Source organism: Amphiura filiformis, chromosome 4 (assembly GCF_039555335.1).
Source record: "Amphiura filiformis chromosome 4, Afil_fr2py, whole genome shotgun sequence".
Lineage (NCBI taxonomy): Eukaryota > Metazoa > Echinodermata > Ophiuroidea > Amphilepidida > Amphiuridae > Amphiura > Amphiura filiformis.
The window spans coordinates 35399547-35422164 of record NC_092631.1 but is presented as its reverse complement, the minus strand read 5'-3'; the positions used below and the strand labels follow the sequence as shown (position 1 = coordinate 35422164).

At 36.6% G+C, this 22618-nt stretch overlaps 2 protein-coding genes across 2 annotated transcripts in view; one reads left to right on the top strand and one right to left on the bottom strand.

Annotated features, from left to right (window-relative positions):
* LOC140150836 (RNA-binding protein 45-like) overlaps positions 1–22618 on the top strand; it is a 39357-nt gene that overhangs the window by 3753 nt on the left and 12986 nt on the right. The window contains exons 2-6 of the mRNA XM_072172978.1: positions 18152–18324; positions 19468–19590; positions 20724–20850; positions 21590–21715; positions 22264–22578. Of these exons, the coding sequence (XP_072029079.1) occupies positions 18152–18324; positions 19468–19590; positions 20724–20850; positions 21590–21715; positions 22264–22578 (864 nt within the window). The remainder of the gene's footprint in view (positions 1–18151; positions 18325–19467; positions 19591–20723; positions 20851–21589; positions 21716–22263; positions 22579–22618) is intronic.
* On the bottom strand, positions 9337–13405 carry LOC140150835 (uncharacterized). Its single transcript, XM_072172977.1, has 3 exons — positions 13114–13405; positions 11680–11870; positions 9337–11241 (listed from the first exon to the last, which is right to left on the bottom strand). The coding sequence occupies exons 1-3, from the start codon at positions 13265–13267 to the stop codon at positions 10066–10068; spliced, it is 1521 nt and encodes a 506-aa protein (XP_072029078.1). The 5' UTR covers positions 13268–13405; the 3' UTR covers positions 9337–10065.

The following is a 22618-nucleotide window of genomic DNA, read 5'->3' as shown; positions in this document are numbered from 1 at the left end:
AAATGCGGTAAAACGGGGCAAAAAAACCTCCTAAATTCTGGTTTAAATTTGAAAATTTGAACATGGCTTAAGTTCCTATTTCTTTTTCATATAAAATATGATATAAAATAAAAAATTTATTTTTACTTCCGCTTTCCTGCATGCCATCTTAATTTCATCTTTCTCCTTTAACATGTTTAAAGACTAATAATTCATAAATCCAATGAAATTTTCTATTAATGTATAGGCCTACTCCCAAATATAGCACACGCTGGTTGGAATGAGATTCTTTTTGAGATTCTTTTTAGTGAATAGCCTATTATTGGTCGGCACAACATTGAAAAATCAATTTTTCGACTAAATATTCAATTGCAAAATTTAAAACACTTAGGCCTAGGCCTATACATGTTTTTAATCTTTCCCATTTTCATTTTCTTATTTTTTTTATCGGTACACATTTAAATTTTGTTGACAGAATTGCACAACGAGTTCATTTTAAAATGAACAGGTTGTTACAATGCAAGTAGGCCTACATGTATATTATTTTCTCCCGACATGGGGGCCAAAGTGTTTTGTTTGTAGGGCTAGCTAGAAGGAAATGGCAACTAAAATATGAATTTAAGACATTTCATGATCATATATACAGTAGGCCTACATCATGCTACAAAGAGCGTTTCAAACATTCACACGAAAGGAAAATGTTATAAATGTAAAACATCTATATTGCCCTATAGGTTAGCCAAACAATAATAATAATTTTAAAAAAACACAATCGTTCAAAACATTCACCGTGCGAAAAACCGTAAAAGCTAACCATACATCATGTATGGTAATAATTATCGGAAAAAGTTATCCAAACATGAAATAAAAGGCACGAATGTGCGTTTTAGACTAAATTTCCTGAATAAAATGTCTTGCATCAAAAGCATTCGCTATATAGGCCTACCTAAACCCGAAAATCGACATTTTTTACATCCGGTTTAGGCCTATATGGTCGATCAGAGAGATTGACATTTTTGACTTCGAGGTATTGGTATATACATTTGAAATTCGAAAACGTTTAAATCGTATTTAAAAAAAATAAAGTAAATGCTTTACATGTTCATGCTGTTAAAACATGTATGAGTATTTCGTGATTCTATTGCATAAAAATAGGGCCTATAGGCCTACTTTACATGTTTACTTATAAAACAAACAAAGGTTAAATTTGATGTTTTTTAAAGGATATGCATGCATGTGGGTCTAAGTATCCTCCAATCAGGGAGTTAAAAGGGGTCAGGCCCGTAACCATGATTCATTTGGGGGGCGGTTTTGAAAAAAGTGGATTTTTTTCTAATTTGGACCTTTCTGGACTAGGGGCAGATTTTGAAAAGGTGGACTTTTTTGCCCAAAAATTTGGACCTTTTTTGACCATGAAAGGCATAACCCCCCAATTTTGGGACTTTTGGGGCATTTCTGGATGGGGGCGTCCGCCTCCAGCTCCTCAGGTGCCTAGCTGAATAAAAAGAATTCAAGTCTATATTTACAACAAAGCTTAAAGACCTGAAAGTGTTTTCTTTTCTTGTAAACTAGAGCCTAAATTTAAATATTTCCCAAGCTCCTCGGATTCGGAAAAGTTTGAAAATAAGGGTTTAATTGATGCCCAATTTTGTACTTTTGGTCAACTTTTGGAAATAATAAGACCGAAGATTAGGCGTATACGCCTACGTATTATACCATAGAATAAACAAGGCCTAACATTTTGGCGTTCAAAAACAAATTTAAAATGAGGGCCTAAAAAGTATAGTATTTGTCATTCTGGGGGAGCCCGTTCCTCCTTTGATTCGGAAAAGTTTGAAAATAGACCTAAGGGGTTAAATGACGCCCATTTCAATGTTACTAAAACGAAATCTATAGGATATTAATATTATATTTTGAGCAATGGACTCGAAGTCGTTATTTTTTTGTGAATGAGGGCATAAACTCCTGATGATTATCTTAGTTGAAATACGCTGGGTAAATTTTGACTTTCATAGTTGGGTACAGGGCCGAGATGTAGTTGTAAAATCAGCCTATATTGTAAAATCAGGCCTATATTGCAAGTTTTTAAAGTTTTGTGTTTGTAGCTGGTAGCCTATATGCAATCAACTGAGTTGAAAATAACGTAGGTTACCGGTATTTTGTCAAAGGTGTGTATTTTTGTGCATTTTATAATGTAACATTTTTGATTAATAATCACGGTATATCAATCATTTATATGGCCTATTAGGCCTAGGCCTATAAATTCATAAGCCTAATAATAAAACCAAATGCATGCATGCATCATTGGCCGTTGCAGATCTTTTTAACAGGTATGTCGACAGGCCCGGTGAATTTAAAATGAGAAAACCTTTATTTTAGTCAGTGTAAGTGTAAATTACTTGAGAAATCAAATAAATAATGGATCAACTGTGTAGAGGGCAACTTTAGTACAATCTGAATGGATGTAAAGATTGGAATGTAAATGGGTCAATCGTTGAACATTTCGTCAATTCTCAAATGTTATTCAAAAGTAGGCTATGTTGGTGTTAATTTATTATCATATCCAACATAAAATAAATTCAGAAACTAATTAAAACAACAAAAATACAACCTATGCGTTTTCCATTAAAAAAAAAAGGACATGCCTAGTAGGCATACTTCGAATTTACTAGGCTCGCGCGTATCGGGCTTAAAAGCAGCGTAAAGTTTAAAAACAAAAAAGGGCGTTTTTTTTTTTTTTTTAACAAAAAGAAAACACCTAGTTTTAATATCCGGTTTGTGGTTTTAGAAAAGGACATCTATGAATATCAAACTGCAATATTTCACTTCAACACAGAAAATCTCAAAAATTTTCAAAATTACTTTGAAACATTGTGTTTTTAGGTCAAAATCACGTAAATTGATCCAAATTTAAATAGACAATAATTTCACCTGATTATTCTTATTTAATTAAAAACACAATTACCTCATAAAATGAACCCTTATCATTGTTATTACATGTTATTTTTAATTTCCTGATGCCGCACATTTTAAAATGTACCTTTTAATGAGCCGATATGGGGCAAAATTTTGCTCGATCGCAGTTTCAAAATTCGCGGCTAAACGGCCGTTGTCAAGCTCTTGCGCGTAACCTCGCTGCCGTTGGTGGCGGAAATGAACACCGGTGGCCATGTTTGTTTTGTCTGACAATAGAGGGCAGTATGTTATTATCATTGGCCAGCGGGGGCAGGTGGTAAATACCAGGCAATTTGATTGAAAAAAATTGTTAAAAATTAAAAAAAGAAAAAAAGAGAAAAAGAAAAGAAAAAAAACAGAAAAGAAAAAGAAAAGAAAAAAAAAAGAGAAAAGAAAAAGAAAGAGAAGAGGAGAGGAGAGGGAGGGAGGGAGAGGATAGGAGAAAAATGAAATAAACCAGCCCCCCACCCAAAAAATAAAATTTTATGGTCGCACACAAATAGATTGAATTTGCTCGACAATTATGAATAGTTGGGACCCACAAGAATTCTTTGGGACCCCCCCTATTTTTGCATTTTTGACCTAGCGTTAACCCCTGATTTTGCTTAAATCTAGGAGACGCATCTTTTTTCTTGGTTTGTTTTTATATCTGAATGAGTACCCTACCCTATTCAGGTTATTAGCTAGATTTAAAACAAGTGATGACCACTTTGTAGCAAAAAGTGTCCCCATGTTAAAATGAATCTCACGAACGCGATGGTAATTTTGAGTAAAAATGTCATCCGCCATTTTGGATCGGCCATTTTGTGAAAAAAAAAAAAAAAAAGTGCCCTCATCCTCCTTTTTTCAAAAAGTTAGGACGAGAAACTAATTTTTTTTTTTACTTGGCCTAATGGTAAATTTAGAATCATTGTAGACTATGAAGTCACTAGATAGTCGATCTTTATGTTTTGGTGTGTTACATGTTGTTACAAAATAGGAATTTCCTCAACAAAACTCACAAGCAATGTCAAGAACTTCCACATGGAGTAATTCGTGTTTGTTTATCAGGGTCATAGGTCATACGACACCAATTTGGTGTCTTTCCGCGCCTCGGAAAATGGCTTCTATAGTTTATGACTAAGATCTGTTGTGCATGTGCTGACATTGGCTGAGCAAGGCCCAATCATGGCGATCTTTTCCTTTAGACCACCCTCGCTATATCATGTATATAGGGACTAAATTGTTACTTTTGCATCAAGGTTTACTTTTGCATCAAGGTTAAACAGTTGCCGAACACTTTGAAGTCAAGGTTTATTGTATTGGAAGGAGGGCAGGGCTTTGATAAATGAGGGAAATTATGTGGTAAAAAACAAGGTTAAAACAACTTTTTGAAAACAAGTGAAAACGGCTATTCTGCTGAGAAGTTTTAGTCTCAAAAAACAATTAAAAAATTATCGGAAAAGCAAGAAACATACCTTTATAAAATCAGCATCACTTCCGACACATAAAAAGATGATCAGATGAGTGGAAAGTGGTCAAAGAATTTGTGAAATGGTTGAATTTTTTAAAGAAAAATACTTCGTGTTTTTCGAGAAATCCGCCATCTTGAATAAATGCAGAATTGCGTCAGGCAGTAAAAAACTGTCAAACGCGCTTGAAAATGCTTGATACGCGAGCGTAAATCACCGTCAAAACGAGCGCTCGTGCTACGCGAAAGTTTTGAAGTTTGCATCACTGGTTTTGCATTCAGCTCTTTACGTCAAAAATTGTGATAAAAACATGGATTTTGGAACAAAATGAAGCTTGTTCGACGAAGTAAAAGGTATGTTTGTTAGCTAAGAACATGTTTAACCTTGATGCGAAAGTTTAATTTGATAAATTCGTAATTTTAACCATATATAGTTCGGGTGGTCTAAAAGAAAAGATCACCCCAATCATGCAATAGTCCGTACTTGTGCTGACAGCCAGTTGTAGTATAGTAGTAACTACAAATTTCGAACGTTTGAGGACTTTTTCTCAAGTTGTAGAAGGTGCCATAGGGTGGCTAGAGTGTTAATTATTTTCATTAGGCCGTATAAAATTAATGTTTTGGTTCTCGTCCAGAGGATTTTCATGAATTGATGAGGGAGGGAGGTTTTTGGTTTTTTTTCCAATGTAAAATTAGCATTGTCAGTAGTTTTCGGTCTTTTCCAACAGTGCTCGAGGAAACGATGAGGCCCTTTTTTTTTTTCAAATGTGAGATTCTGAGGATAAACCCCTAGAGTACCACAAAAAGACTTGGAAGTGATGCTTGTTCTCTAATAAACTTATTTATATGTATGAAGATTTCATAAATCATTCCAAAGTCTAAAAAATTGAAAAATCTAAAAAAAAAAAAATCTGACAAATCCCAGAAATTGAGGAGGGAGGGGACGAGAACCAAAATATTAATTTTACACGGCCTTATAAATGTCGCAAAATATTAATATTGACAATAATTAATAACCTGTTTCACCTCTCCATATTCAGACATTCATTGTCATTGCTCACCTGTGTTTTCATATATCATATTTTGTGGTGAAAAATGATTACAAATGTGTAATTTGCAATCATTTTTGGAGCAACGATTTCTTCGAAAAGACGGCTAAGTGTGTATGTGAATGCACATTTAACACATACAAACACATACACAGCACCTGTTGGAACTCCCGGTCAGAGCCGGGAGTTTTGATTATTGGAACTGGCTGACAGCCGAGTTGGTCACTTCTAGCTCACTGTTCAAAATGTGACATGTACACCAATTACAGTCCCCGAAATGGTCTACTTTTTAGCTGACCTCAATTCCAAAACATTTAGTGATAGTTAAAAATGCGATCCCCAACCCTTTGGTTACCTTCGGACGAATTTGTAGAAGTCTCGGAGTCCTTGTTAGGCATGATCACAAAATTTTCAAGTAGGTTTTTTCACATGTAAATTATTTTGTTTAAAAAGGTTATTATTTAACTTAAAAAATGAGGGGTCAACCATGTCTGTAGCTCAAATATCAGCAAAGTTATGGGCAAATGTCTGTTTTTAAAATTATGCAATTTTCTGCAGCCATCATTGACAATGCCTTATTACAATACAATGACTTACTGTACAAAAAAGCAAGTAATGCATCATTTTTCTCCACGGCAATCCGTTTTACACAAAGGCGAATTTATTTAATGAAATCTAACTGTCACTGCATGATGACTTCTGTATCAAGGATAAAGTAGGCCCTACCGGTACCAGAACTTTTTAGACTACGCATTGTACGTTGCCAAGTTTCTGGTGTCCAAATTTCACAATTTTGTATTTTCCTATGGGGATTACACAGTTAAGCCATTTACTTTTTGAGCTTTTTGAGTTGAACATCGCCCTCTATAATAAGTAATGTGGACATACCTATCCTTTTCTGAAAATACCCGGTCCTGGTACAAACATCGAAAATGTCACATTTTTCAGTCCCGGTGATGAATACTATATCCGCATCGCTGTTTAGCCAGCAGCCATTCAAACATGATATGCATGTCTCTGACCCTGTAAGGTCAAGCACGTCGCGTTAATTCCAACCACTCCGATCCACCGATTGTGACCATGTGATCGGGTTCATGAATATTTAATGAGCAGCTTGGTACTGACGTCATTACGCATGCGTGATATGAATCTGAGGTGACCAGAAGCTACCATTTTGGTCAACTGAACTCGACTCATGCGTTCTGCTTGCTAGATACAGACATCATACAGTGGTTTAAAAATTAAAGTGGTTTCAATAAGGTCGCATGTCACAAATAGGTCACCCAAAAATGGAGCAGCCGTAACATGAAAACGCTTTTGTCACACTTCAAGTTAGGTTTGTATTCTAAAAGTATAATACCTATTGTAGAAAGTGTGGTGTCATTTTGTAGATAATTATGTTCTTTTTCAAATACAAAAACTTCTAAGTCAATTGGACAACAACTTTGAGATTTATACCTCAATATAGATGTGTCAATGGAGCAGCCGGGTCGGGGGAGCCCCATAGGGTTATACACAAAATTGTGAAAATATGACAAACTTCAAACCTTTGTATCTTAAAAAGTACAACTAGCATGGACCTCAAATTGCACATATATCATCCTGGATTGTAGATCTACTTCATAGTAGATCAACTGTAACAAAAGATGTAACTAATAAATTACCTAATTAAATGCTAATTAAGACAGTTTTCTCTATATGTTACTGTGCAAAGTGTGCATATTATGCTCTGACATTTCTAAATGGTCTATCTCTTGCCCAAGTCACCCTGCTTATTCAAAAGTACACCTATTTTATATGAAATTTGATGAGGAATTCAATTATGCTATTAGTTTTAGTACCAGAAATTGAGGAAAAAAGTTTTGATTGATAAATGTCATAAAAATTGTAAAATTATTTTACAATTTTTAACCACCCTGTATGTTTAACGCAAGAGATACCAAACTTTTTCTTCCTAATTTGTTTGAAGGACCCATGCAATGACTTTCTGAATCCATATTTATTTTGAGCTACATAGCTTTCAGAAAAGGAAATTTTGGAGTTTGCCATGACAAGAAAAATGTTGATTTTGTTGTTGTTCCACCCTGTATATTTCTTCCCCACCCTGTATTATGATGTTATACTTTGTTGATTTGGCATCCTTGTAATATAAGCTTTCCAGAAATATATATTTATAATGGTCTAAAATGTATTCATTAAAAGTTGTGTTGAATTGAATCAAAATTGGTGATATTTTCCTCATTTTACATCATGTTACACAAAGGATGACCTATTCATGACATGCGACCATAACAGGTATTATATTACTCGAGAACTCTAGCTTCGAATTTGCACAGATATAGTTACGCATTCGATGCTAGAGTGCTTTACTACATTGTTTTTCAGTCAGACAGCGGTGCAATTTTTTACACCGGAGGTCAGGGTCTTAGCTAGAAATTGAGGGGTGCCCGTCATTTGAATAAAATTGCCTGTCCTAATTTGACCTTTAAAAACATTTACCAGACATCTATAATAGCCCATTGGGGGTTCAAAGAGTTCAAATATGTGCTGATATGGCCTTGTTCTACAAATTGGGTCTACTAAAAAGGTCAATTAGCTTCTCAAAACATACAATTTATAATATAGCATCTGTCAAAGGCATTAATTTTGCCCATCCCAGAAGCAAACTGGCCGAAGACCCTGCCGGAGTTTATTTATTCTGTTAATGTTGAAATTTCGTTTATTTCAATGAGTCTTATCTTCTTGTCAAAATATGTCAATGTTCTCTGTTGCGGACGTACAATTTTTGCGTTGCGGACGTACTTCTGTGAAATATTTCAATATGTACATCCGCAACAATTTTTATGACATCATTTCTTAATATTTAGCAGGGGTTGAAAATAGAGACACCTCGTACAGAATAAGCTAGTTATCAACTTTCAAAACATAGCAACTTTATTTAAAACAAGACGACGACTGCAAGCAAGGTGGTTAAATGCCGCACAGTACTGTGCACTCGGCATAATAGAAAACGGAATTTCCGCATATCAATACACTGTCGAGCACAGTGAATATCGCAATAATTTATCTCCAATTGGGAAGAATAGATGGCGACGCCCCTGGTCAAACTTTAATTTTGTTATTCTTTGCCAAAAATATTACATTATAAACAACTCTCAGGGAGGTTTTTTGATCATCAGCAAATTGCAAAAATATTCTGCACATAACTCAAAAGCCTGTATGTGCTTTTAATGCAAGTAACATTAAAAGTCAAACAGGAATAAACTGTGAAAAGCATTCTGCTTTTGATTAAGATCTCTGATCCTGTAGGATCAAAAGCTCAGGCCATTAAGGGCTGGGGTATGAACGTTTGGACAGTATTTATTTTGGGACATTAGAGCACATCAGACATATCGAATTGCATTCTGAATACGAAGAATGTCATTCTGATATCAAATAATTTTGATTTTTTGAAATTCGCAATTTGATACACATTTTATGGCAAATCATTAAAAATTGATATTTTTGATATAACAGTACTTGAAGTAAACTTTATAAATCTGATGATTTATACTTAAAGTGTATGTAGGTGGGATGAAAAGCCGACGATCAATTGAAAATTTTGACCTTTCAGATTGAAGATATGGATTTTTTCCCCAAAACACCAAAAAAATTAGGTCTTTTGGGAAAAAATCCATATCTTCAATATGAAAGGTCAAAATTGTCAATTGACCGTCGGCTTTTCCTCCCTGCTACATACACTTTAAGAATATATCATTAGATTTATATAATTTACTTCGAGGACTGATATATCAAAAATTTGAAAAATATCAAATTTTTATCATTTGTCATAAAATTTGTATTATATTGTGATTTTAAAAAATGAAAATTATTTGATATCAGAAAGACATGCTTCAGATTCAGAATGCAATTCGATAGGTCTGAGGTGCTCTCATGTCCCACAAAAAATACTGTCGAAACGCAATAAACGCTCATTGTGGATCCCTTAACCAAATTTAAATAAAAACCTAGCCAAAATGTGCCACTATACAGTAGAATGAATGTCACAGCCAATGCAACTCATAACCCAGGTATGATTGATTAAAAGCCCATTCAGTGATTTGCTTATCCGTACGATCAAAATTCATCAAGATTAAGATTTTGGTGCCTTTGTCATTGTCATAGATGTGCTAACATAGCCTGCTAGTGGTTCAGCCGAAAGCCATGTATTGTCTTTTAGACAAAAATAAGGCATTTACATATGATCTGTAATTTATGTACTCCCGCGTTGAAATGTCTTTCATCACCCCCTATAACCGCAGAAAATGTTAAATTGTAATGATACTACAAATGGAAATCATATCAAACTTAACTGTCACTAAAACATAAACCCTTTAATCAATAATAGTCATAATTGCAGCCTTGCAGGAATGAACTTGTGCAGAACATCAAAGCGTTATTTTACAATACAATAATATATTGATTTAGATAATGAAAATAATTTTTTTTGCTGCCTCGACCAACAATACCTTGTCTACCCTTAAACTTGCATGGTTTACTGAAATGGTAGTGCACTCAATGATGTTTAAAAAGGCACATGTATATGTTTTAAAAGGCATTTAATAAAAAGTTTGAAGGAAAACCATGACACTCTCATTTCATATGCCAGCAGTCGGCTGTACAATGGTGTTGTGAAGCCGAATGACACACTGCAAGTGAAGAAGCCATACATCTGGAACTAGATGTGCTTGATGAAGATTGGGTCACCCTTAGAGGACTCTCTTCTGATGTGTGCTCATGCTGAGCTGCATACAATAATTCCTGGATCTTCATCTTCACCGTGTGTCTTGCTCTGTGTCCTTTAATCTTCCTCCATTCCAATGCGACAAGTTGTCCAAATACAGCAGATTCATTGTTCTCCAGATTTACAGGTTGATCAATCATCAACCTGTCAAGGCTTGCGGGATATGGTGAACTATTACGTGGTACGGTTGGAAAGTGTGTATTATTTTGAGCACTGATGGGCCTGCATGGACCTGGCATCATATCTCCCTGTGACCGAGGCCTTCTAGGGAATGTGTTTGAACTTTTATGTGGTGGTAATTTGCGCGAGTTAAGACTGTTTGGTTGAGTGGCATTGCTGAGTGTATGTACGTGCGGTGAAAATGGCGGCTTGGTTGTGATCAGGCGATAAGAGGTGTGTTCAATTTCATCTGTGATCATACGAATGTGTTGGAGATGATCATGATCAGCTGCTGGTGGGATAATTGAAAGGTCAATTGGAATTTCAGGACTCAAGTTTGGAGGATACTGCCTATTTTCTGTTTTTGAGGATGTAACAGGCTGCAGCAGAGCGTGGGAAGTCTGGACATTACTCATTAATTCATTCGTATGTGCCATATGAGTTAGAGCAGTGGCTGCATTTTGATTTGGACTGGATTGACCTGGTTCTAATTCATTTACTTTGGGCTGAAATCTGGCCTGAGTGGGAAGTTGAGTTGTTTCAGTAAATTTATCAGTTTCATTTTGATGTTCTTCTTTGATTTGAGATGCTACCTTGTTCATGTATTCTGCATCCATTTTGTCTAATTGGTCATGAACTTCACATTCGGAGTCGGACTGCGAACTTTGCTCAGCCTCATCTTCCCCGGCCCCATGAGCATCTAGCTGTGGACAGGTTTCCATGCATACTTCTGGGTTGGTGTCAGCCTCATCTTCATCATTACTGTAACCATGGTTACCACTGTCTATGCTGCAATTATCTGATTGGTTGGAGCACTCGCCAAAGCCTACTGGCTCTGCGCAGTTGTCGCCAGTTTTGGTTGATTTCTGCAATGATGCAAAATTAGTATGCAGTAAAATCAACAAGGTTAAAGTTTACATTTGGAGGCTTGTATGTGATTCTACAGATCGTACATTTACAAGTGTGTGTGCAATGTCATGATTTAAGTTATTTGATTGATGTGAGTGAGTGACTCGTAGTTGGAAGGTCTAGGACTTGCTGTTGGAAGGTCCTTGGGAACATGTACATATGATTATATTCATTTTGAAGCCTTTGGTTGTTCCATCTTGGTCTGAAGGGGATTCTTACTGTTGCATTGGTTTTTGTTTTGTCCCCCGCCCCCGTGTTCTTTTTCCGTCAACATTAATTAAAGTGTGCTGGCCACTCTGGGTAAAGGTTAAAATGTGTTCAGTCTTGCCGTTTGTTTCCAAAATAACAACCTTATTAAAATTTGGTGCCACAAATTGAAGTACTTTAAGACTTACCACATTTTTCTTAAGCTTCATCTTGTTCCTTGCATTGACATGGTCAGCCAGAAACTCATCAAGATGATCAAACAGGTAGTAAGTTGACTTGATTTGTTCTAGGGGAGTTGCTTGCTGTAAGGCAGCGAGGGCACTTTTTTGTCGGCTGTAGGTGGTGCGAAAACTGTGGATTTTCTTCTTGATGTCTTGGACTGGAAGTAAAAAGTATAAAAGTGATGACTTAAATAGTTGTTGTAATTAGAAAAGAATAATGAAGAACTTGAGGGGCGTTCTTTATAAGAGATATGTGTGGTTGGGAGTGGAAATCTGAAAATTGGCCCCCAAATTATAAAAAAATTGGAAGGCGAATGGGATGGCAGGTTTTCTAGTTTTAGCAAATTTAATTTAAAAACTAAATGTGTTCTTCTTAATATTAATCCTTTTATACCACAAAAAATCTTTCAAGGAAAACCACTGTGCATGCCATGATGCAATCACTCTAAGTCATACGAATGGAATTGCTGGCCAGGCCATCGAAAGTCCAGTTACTACATTGTGTAGAAGTCGCTGATCTTGTGCGTAGCATGTGAAGGATCTAAAAAAGCTCGTAAGGTTCGATATCTGGGGGGTACCAAGTGACTTGTTTGTTCATCTTCAGGGTCAGAATTTTAGCGAGAATCCAAGAATCAATCCTAGCAACAACAAAACAGATCTGTAAACTTTTGAAGTTTACACAGAAGTTGATTAGCAACCCGCAAATTTATTCTGCAAGAATCAAGACTACAGTGTGAAACAAAATTCTGATCCTGATCTTCTCTCCTTTTTCGTTCATTTTTTCCCTTCCAATATTAACGAAAAAACACAGACATGTTGGGGTTAATTTTAAAATACATTGATATTTTACAGTCTAGGAAACCAAATTTTGCATTTGTATAGGCCTAACCATTCTGTCAAATAAACTGATTTTCCACCTGCCTGCTTCCTTCTTGTTTTTTTATGGGGTCAAGTTGGGTTGTATTAGTGTCCTTTTTTGTCCTTTATGTGTACTGTATAATGAGAAAAATTTGTGAGGTTTTTATTTCACAGGTAATTTCAGAACCGTGAATATACTGCCAAAATATTTTTGGCAGTATTAGCTGTAGAAGTGACATAGGCTACCATTGCAACTGTTAACTGCCCTGCACCACGCCTGCCCTGCACTACAATGTTCACGCGGTATATGCATTAAACCATATGCTGATCACTCGCACCTGTAAGATTAGTATCTATGAAAAGAGCGGTATTGTATTCAATCTATGATTGCAGACATATACACAAGTGATGAGTGCAACCTGCTTGTAGTGCGGTGCAATGTATTAATCTATACATAGGCCTATAGCTATGGTAGTTAATCCGATTATGACGTCACTTCTACAGCGAATAAGTGCCCAAAGTGGTCAATGCCACATCACTCACCACTAAGTCCCATAGCTTCGCTAATATAGCATAACGCTTGGTGGCGCTTCTGCCGATTGAAGTAATCAGGGTTGGTGGTGTCCCACAAGAGAGATGACTCTTTATACAGTTCCACCAGAGTCTGAGTGTGCGCTTTCACCCTCACAGTTGTCATAGTTCAGTTTACAAAACACCACCTTAGTAGAAAACTGTGTGTAACTCTAAAGAAGAAGATTTTGTGAACTGAAAATACACCAGTAGAAACTACCAGTACCTACTACCAGTACTCTAGGAACTGAGACAAGGTGAAGGTGTTCATGCAAGTGCCAGTGTGGTGGATTGCGTGTCAGAGTTGCCACAATTCATCAGTGTGGCAACCACCATACCCCAGGATGCAGCAGGTGCCGCTTATTAGCCCAATATGCAGTCCAAAGTATGAAAAGGCAACCCAAAACTACATAGTACTTGCAAACGGGGCTAGTTCTACTACCCAAACCAAATAGTTTTATATTTGGTGCTTTAATTGAACACAGCAAAGAAATCACACAATGGAAGATAATTTGATTTTAATTGTAATTGCTTCAAAGTCCAGGCTCTATGAAGTAAATATAGTCAAAAAATAATAGAAACATGATGCAACAGCAGTATAGCACTTTGGAGACTTAAAAAATGTCCTTTAGAAGTTGCCAAATTGTGGGCCTATTTTTAGAGATGCCAGGTTTCTGGTCTAATTTGGATTTCAAAATAAGCAAGAAAGAAATTCAACATTATTGCAATTGAACAAAAAAGTGTGATTTTTTTACCCAAAACAAAAAAAAAACATGATTAAAAATCTCAAAACTGTTGGTCTTTCACCGCCTTTGGGTCTGCCAAGGTACTGTCCTGGATCCTGCTTTCTTTATAGGGACAAGGAGTAGGCTAAGGCATGAACCGTCATTGTCAGAATTTGTTTAGAAGACATACTGGTATATGTGCATGTTGAAAGTAGCCCAATTGCACAGTCCAGGTACCTTGTGTGGCAACCATGGTTGCTTATAAGGAAAATGGGTTCTGTGAAAACTACTGGCAAGTTTACTGCACAATCCTTGTCCTTTATAGTCAGGGAAAATAACCTATCCCATAGTGCTTTGTGGTACTCCTATCAGGGGGTCTCTGTACAGAGTGGGAGAGCAGTCACCAGTGGTGGCTAGTGATCATTTTTGCAGTAGGTGTTAATCAGCGTTTTTCGTGCCACACTGAGCACTTGAGCGATGTACATGTAGGGGTGTGGCTGAGGGGGGCCCTCTGAGAAATAGAGAAAAATTAAATCAAAATGGCCCGATTTTGATGGTACTTTTTAGGCAAATTTTCAATAAAAATCTGCATTCAGAATATGACAATACACCATCATAGAAATGATAGAATCTATAACTTAATAAATAGTTGGCCTATTTAAAATATATATACGGTAATTTTTTTACCCAATTGTTTGTTCGAATTGTTTGCTTGATAGGCCTATCTTTATATTTTTATTTTAGGCTATTGAAACTTGATGTTGAGTTTAGCGTCCCATTTTTTTCAGCTCATAATGAGGCAACTATTTCATTATTCATTATTCATTATTTTCAAAGTTTCATTATCAGCGGCCTTTTACCAATGCTTATGCGCTTTTATTCATTCTAATTGGGTACAAACACACATAAACATTTATAAAAGTATAATTATCTTGCTTTTTGTTTTTCAAGTTTTAAAACAAACTAAATGTATTCCGAAGTATACCATGCCAGTCTTCTTCACTCCAATTTGTACTAACTTCTCCGTATACATTTGAGGATAAGGGGGTAATGGTGGGTGGATTAACTCATTAAATACAAAAATAACAATCATGCAGAACATTATGAAATACATTTTTGGCACCAATTTGTCAAAACTAGGTCTTTCCTAGTTAAATTATTTACAACATCAACAATCTGGTAAAAACATTTTGGCTAGGGTGATTTCTCTTCTAGTATACCCTGGTATCCCAAAGGTATAATTGAAATAATTGGATAGAGCAAGGGTCAAAAACCTGTATATTTTTAATGCTAAAATATTTAGATGGATTCATCTAGTTCTCAAGGCTTTCTATAGTTTTTGAAGGGTTCAAATACAAAAAAAGGGGTTTAAAAATTTTGCAGAACAAATTTTCTTTCTGGTTAAGTAGTAATTTGCAAAATAATGAATTATTTTCAGATTTTACATCTCAAACGCGGCACAAAATTCATAACGCGGGCGGTGGACGCTAAACTCAGAATCAAGTTTCAAGTGCCTTAGGTCTATTAATGTTCATTCACCTGGGAAAATGGTGAATAGGCCAATTGAAAATGAAAAAGAACCATGATGGTTCATTTTGCAGGTCGATCTTCTTATAAAGGACCGGTAGAACTATTATACCAGGCATGTATTTATTTCTTTAATATGCTTGACTGCATTTGTAAAGAAGACAAGAATTTAGAATGTGAACAGCTGAGTACTGTGGGAAGAGGTGAAAGTCAACTTGTGTAGGTGAAGGTCTGTATTGGAACTAGTCAAGTGGGAATATGAGCATTGCCATAGGTGAAACTAACTTGCTTGCAGGTCACACAGTATAGTATATTGGCCTAGCCTTACTCTAAGTCCTGGTGAGCTGATATGTTACAAAACAACACCATTTATCCAACTCCCGGGATCCAACAGGAACGGGGCTTATCAGGCCTGTCGGAACCGCTACGGCCGGTACGGCCATGGTCGTACCACTTTTCAGCCTAAACAATAACAATAAAAAATTGAATGGAACAGTCCATATTTCACCTCATGAAAATATTTTTACCATTGTACTCATGAACATTCAATATTTGTATAATCAGGGATATGAGACATGATAACTTTATAACTTAGTGATTTTTTGATTTTGCATTTTATTTTATTTTTTTGAGGTGTGACTTACGAATTTAGTGTCATGTGTACTGCAATCGAGTCTTATCATGAATTGGTAAAAATGTTTTATAATTTTATTTTGAATGTTCTAGTTTTGAAGTTTAGTACTATTAACTTACCGTTGAAATTGTACTTTTCATTTTTAAAAGTGCTTTGGGTTCCAGGGGGTGGAAGCCCCTTGAATCCCCATGAGGGGCTCTGCCCCTTCAAACCCCGCTGGGGGGTTTGACCCCCAGACCCCCAAAGTGGGCCATACCACTTTTAATTTGCTTCTGATGGGCCTGGGGCTTATGCTGCATTTTAATGATTGACAATTCAGATATTGTATAGGCCAGGGGTTGTCTATAGCAGCCTGTACAACTTTGTCCCATATACTGCAAATTAGGTAGTCCTATATCTAGGGTCGTAGCAAGGTTGCAAAATGTGGGGCGACCGAAATGCAAATATATGCCCAAATTGAAATAAAGATATTTAAAGAAAAACATATAACAAATTTCTCAACAAGTGGGGCGGCCATGGCCTCCCTGCCGCCTTGCTACATATCAACAACCTTCCCATTTCAATGAAACATGGTTAATCTTACTTGCATAGCAATATGAATTATGAAGACTTGATCAAGTATATCGCTCAGCTGCATGCAACTGCAAAGTGGCAATTGCATGCACCACCAGTCCCTGGGTGGGGTGGCTCAACAGGCAAAATAATTTTGTGCCACTAATAATTTCACCATTTCCTTCATTTTAGCACAGAGTTTATAAGAATTGAAATTTTGCTTAGATAAAATATTTAAACAACAACATAAATGTAATTTGGGTGTAATAATAAATCAAGCAAATGGTGACCTAGATTTTATACAAATATGTTTCTATGAATCTGAATGTTAAATTAAAACTTCTGAAATGTTCAAAACAGATTGAGAGAAAAGGTCATGCAATTTGCAGCAAATTAAAAGGACAATAATAGAAAGGATTGACTGTAAAGGACACATGCACTTGGTTGTGGTACTATGGACCACAATGGCCTCATCCCAATGGCATAGTTCAACAACCTCAATTAAACAATCATAGTGCAAAATTTGACCTCAAGTTTCAGAGTATGAGTTTCTGTACCTAAATTTTCAAAGGTCATTCAATGAATGTGCAAATGTATTGGGGCTAAAGAACTGTGCCTTGATAGATGAGCATGTTGTAGATCCTAGTGATGGTGCATAATCTGTTTCACTTGCCAAGTCATCAAACTGGAAATTCCTGCTATCAAGCCTCAAAATAAGCAGGCACCCAGGAGCCATTTACCCAATGGTCATAACATTTTGGTTCCTGGTCCACACCAAAATCATGTGAACCTGAGGCTCTACATTTTTTTCCACTATAGAGCCTGGTAGTTGAAGTGGTTTTTGTATTTAACATGTACAATTAAAATTTAAATGACTCCTAGCTCTTTAAAAATGGCTTCTGATCCACTAGGAGTAGCACTTGTTCAGTGTCTATATGGGACCATGACAACCCCTCTCTGACATTAATCCACCAGTCCTATACTGTGCGCCTCGCTCCCTGCCAAGGAACTAGAACTAGTTCTAACTAGGAGCAGCTTTTTCCAAATGTGTGGCTCCTGGTCCAGATCTGCTTATTTCGAGGCTTGCCTGCTATAGGCCTATAAAAAGGGCAGACTTACAGTAATAAATATAGGCCTATATGTAAAGATACCAGGATCATGAGCTAGTAGTGCTCACATGAAAACCATGTAAAAGGTAAGGGTAAAAGATGGTTGAGAGAGAGAGAGCTACATGTATCAGTCCTGCAAAGAATTGTGTAGGTTCTCAAAAGCTTCATTTAAAGGCACATATAAAAAATATTTTAGCATATGATGGTTATTTTGACTTCATGATGTGATACATACATTAATTATTTTTAAACCTGAAATGGCAAATAAAAGGTATACAGAACATCATCTTATAGTGAAAATCCGATAATTTTCCTCAGCTTTTACACATTGAAAAATCAATGCATTTGGGGTATATTTCAGTTGCTCAGTTTAAAGGTTTCTGAGAATGTCCCTGTTTTGTGTTGATTTTATCAACAGCTTTTGTTAATGACAAGTTTTACTTGTGTTTGTATTTATTATCTAGACTCTGGTGATGGGAGTGGTAAAAGACGGCGAGATGGCGGGAGAAGCAACATGGATAACCCACCTAACAGTCGACTCTTCATCGTCTGTGCCAAAACACACACAGAGGAAGAGATGCGGGAACACTTTGAGAAGTTTGGTCCCATTGAAGACATCTGGTGTGTCAAAGACAAGGTATGGAGTCAGGTCTCACTGAGCTAGGCAAAATGCTCTCAGTCTCATTCCCAGTGGCATAATACAATCATCTCTTGCTTAATAGGTAACAGAGCACCTGGTATGAGGTTTTTTTGTTTGCGTGTGCTGTTTTTTGTGTCAATGCATATCAAGGCATGAAACAGCTGTTATCATTATGGTCAAGCTAACAGGTTGGCGCCTAGTAGATCGGATAATCTCCTATTTTGAAGCTGGCCCATTTCACCATTCCTGGGATATGAGGCGGGAGTGCATTCTATTTCTATGTGTGAACCAGTGGCGTAGCCAGTCGGGGGGCCAGGGTTTTTAAAAAAATTTTAAACCATGCAAAAAAAATTTTGGGTCAACAAATCACCACTTCCGTCGGCAAAAATATTTCAGTCGGTACATTTTCAAGTTGTGCCCCCACGTTTCCAAAATCCTGGCTACGCCACTGGTGTGGACTCTACATGTAGATGGAATGAACATGATGAAGGACCTTCATGACTAGTATTAGGTTCGATCTTGTAATATGAACTGTGTATCATTGATTGAATACTTATTTATTCCAATTTATACAGTATATTAAAAACTGATTCTCAATGATTGAAACGGGGGTCATTAGGTAACAACAACAGAGTGAAAGTCACTGGGTGAGAGGGATTTTAAAAGGGTGCCATGATACTTATCCATTCATTCTAATTTGTGTACACCCTTCCAACTTGAGTAACAATTTCTTCTGAGTATAATAATGATATTATTAATAGTTGATAGTGCGTATTATGCACAAACCTCAAAGCGATAAGTCAGTATGTAGAGAATAATAAAATAAATCGAGCATTGTCTTTATCTTGAGTCTGTATTCTCTCTTGGGCCTGCATTGACCAAGTAAAAGTCACTGATGTAGGAGACATTTATTTGATAACAAAGTGAGCGAAATTATTAAACCTGAACTGATTCACAGGCTGATGATATCCTTGACATAAAGAAATTCATCAGATCAAGACCAATCAAACTTAGGTTTTCTGATGATATCCTGTCTAGAATAAAACAATGCATTGATGTATTTATTGTTTTGATCACTCCTTCCATGGATAAATGGTACATCGTATGTAATTTGATTGATATCAATGTGTTTTGTTTCAGGTGACCAATAAGAGTAAAGGAGTCTGTTATGTCAAGTATACCAAGTTTTCGGATGCAGCTAAAGCCATGGAGGAATCGGACGGCAGACCTCTTCCTGGCCAATCAAACAACAGAACCATTAAGGTTAGTACAGGCCAGGGAAGCTCAAAAAATTGGTTTGGACAAGAGTAGGCTATCAGGTGTAGAATTTTTGTTGCATGGTGCAAGAACCAAACTTGGATTCTTGCAATAGTTGCTGTCAATAACCATTTGATTCTCATCCAGTCTGATCAAGTTAGATTCACACAAATTTAAGATAATCTTTGCATGAATCATGGAAATAGTAGATCATCGAGTCATATATTCTTGTTGAAATTTTAATTCTAGCCATGGTGTATGAAGTTTTAATCAGTCACAATTTTTAATTGCAATCCACCTTGAATAGCAAAGCTGTCAATACACTTTAAAAAATATGATTGAAAAATAAATGATTTCAGGCAACTTTGTGTCAGACCTGAAAGATAGAAAAAACCTGATACAAAATTTTAAATTTTGTCTCATAATGGCATAAAACAATTCTTTAGTTCGTTTTGCAGGGATGTTTTTCTTTTCGGCCAAATAGTAATACAGACTGAAGTTTGCTTGCCACTGAATAGTGATGAGCCATTCCACCCTGATATATTAGCCACCGTCTCTGGCCCTTACGGACTTACGGACCACGCAAGGCCAAAAGGGCTGGACTGAGCACCATGGGTTGCTGTGACAACCTCTTTAGATAGTATACTATAGCAACAGAGCATGAAAGTAGTGGCACCTAGATCTTAATCTGCCAATCACCGATCATTTAGCTTGCTAAATAGGCCAATCTGATCCCGTTTCCGATCAGTAAATGATACCTAAAATAACATGTCCTACACTCTTTGAGAAAATAATTACGGTTTGTCTTGATAATCAATGATTTTCAACCTTGACTTAGCGTTAGGCCTTGTGCTCTGGGAGCACTATGCACTGACAAAATCTCAATTTAGCAGTTTCAAGCACCTACCTCTGATAACAATTTTGATTGATGGAAGATAGTTGAAACAAGGAATCTTGAAGCCTAAATAGTGATTTTGCATGAAAATAATTAATCGATTCATTAGATCAGCAAATGAAGGGGTTTTGGAAATGATTTGGAAATGACCAATCTGATTGGTTCAACGCTGCCACTGAACAGCTGGGCAGGAAGAAATAGTAGTCAGGGATTTGCTAATGGAATTTTGACTTTTTTTTTGCAGGTCATGATAGCCAATGCCCGGTATTCCAACACAGACAGAGATATAGATGAGCAGGAGGAACTGATGAGAGTATTCATTATGATTCCAAAAACATTCACAGAGGAAGATGTCAGGGAAAGATTCAAAGGTAATACTATGTGAATCCATACCTGCATACAAACTGGATCAAAACATTTGGTATCAAATTAGCAAAAGTGACTTGATTTTAAACACTTGGTGTACTCCTAAATCCAAATACAAATAGGTAATGTAGCAGTTACTGTTCATTTGCTTGGGAGGCAAGTGGTTGTATGTATGTTTGTTTGTGGTTCTTTTTAGGCGGCACAATAAAAGCACTGTTCTACTGGACCGACTGACCCAGGATTTGCTTTTTGGGGATTTGTTTAGCTGTGTGCAAGTAAGAGCTGTTTTTTGGCCAAAGTGGATTGATTTTGACGGATATTTTGGGGGGAAAAATTTAACTTTTTAATGATCAGTTTTTCTAGCGTTACGTTATTTTTTACTGTTATTTTTTATGGTCATTTATCCTCTTCCAGAAAAAAATCCATGATGACCAACCCTACTTGGAAAGTCCGCCCAGTCGTCTAGAACATGTGTTTTTTTTGTTGCCGTGGTAACAATTGTACTCCAAAATGAAATGTGGTAGCTGCAAGTAAATAACATACCAGTTACTGTCTTTTTACTTGGTAGACATTTTGAATGTACAATCTGTCTGCTCATAAAGCAAAATACAGTGTATGCTGGTAGTTACCAACGGAGGTACTGCACTTTTAACCCAGGGAGACAGAACTCAGAACTTACTTGCTGTGAAAATATTGTGCTCTACCTCATGAATGACTCAAAATTTCTATTTTTGTATGTTATAGAATTCGGGGACATTGGTGGAGTGAACATAGTAAGAGACAAAGGAAGCCGAGAAAACAAAGGATTTGCATTTGTACGCTATCGCAAAGTGTCATCAGCAGCACTGGCCATAGAAAACTGTGATAAGGGTAAGTGTTATGTTTACTCTGTATGTAACTGTTAATCAGGTGTTAACCTGCCAACATAAGGGCCCTTTACGCTATTATTAGAGAGTTACACAACAATAGTGTTATGTGGCCCTTTTGTTATGGCATAAATGATTTCCTGGTCATTTGGCTGTCTGACTTTACAGGCGGAGGTAAAATCATAATCCACTCTACTTCAGGCAACATCTTATGAACCAAAACAGCTAGGGTGATATATATATGATGACCTGTGTTGCTGTATACTTGGATATGATGTGACATAATATGATTTTATTAGCACAAAGTCACGGCCGGCCTGAAAGCTGAATTACATTGTTCAAAAGTCAAACAAGTGGTTTAGTTTTATATTATCTGCATATTTATGAATATTAATGAGATTATTTGCATATTTTGACTTCAACTTTTGCACCTAAACGCAGTGATTGATTTTTTTACAAAAGTCCAGTAGGGAATATTATAAGTAAAATTAAGAAATCAAAAAAATTAACATACAAGCAATTTTTGATGCTCCACATTTCTGTTTTCTTCAGGTTTTAAAGCCATCCTAGCAAAACCAAGAACACACGGCAAGGAGAGAGATTCAAGAGCTAGTACACGGGACAGAGATGACTACCATGACTACGATTACGACCCATACAGAGGTAGCCGCGGCGCCCGTGACTACGAGAGAGATTACGATGCTGTTTACGGTGGCGGATACGGAGGGAGTGGGTACGGAGGAAGTGGATATGGTGGCAGCGGGTATGGTGGTTATATCGATAGCCTAAGTCCAAGATCTGGAGGACCAGGGGGATACCGACCCCCTGCATTGGCTGGTCCATCAACTCCTTTAGGCGGGTTAGAGGGTCAGTATTTTAATATCATTGTTATTTCCACACTCAACAA

Coding starts and splice junctions, on each gene's coding strand:
- LOC140150835 (XM_072172977.1), bottom strand. CDS start 13,267: ATGACAACTGTGAGGGTGAAAGCGCACACTCAGACTCTGGTGGAACTG. Junction 11,871..13,113: donor CGAAGCTATGGGACTTAGTG/GTGAGTGATGTG, acceptor TTTTACTTCCAG/TCCAAGACATCAAGAAGAAA. Junction 11,242..11,679: donor TGAAGCTTAAGAAAAATGTG/GTAAGTCTTAAA, acceptor GCATCATTGCAG/AAATCAACCAAAACTGGCGA.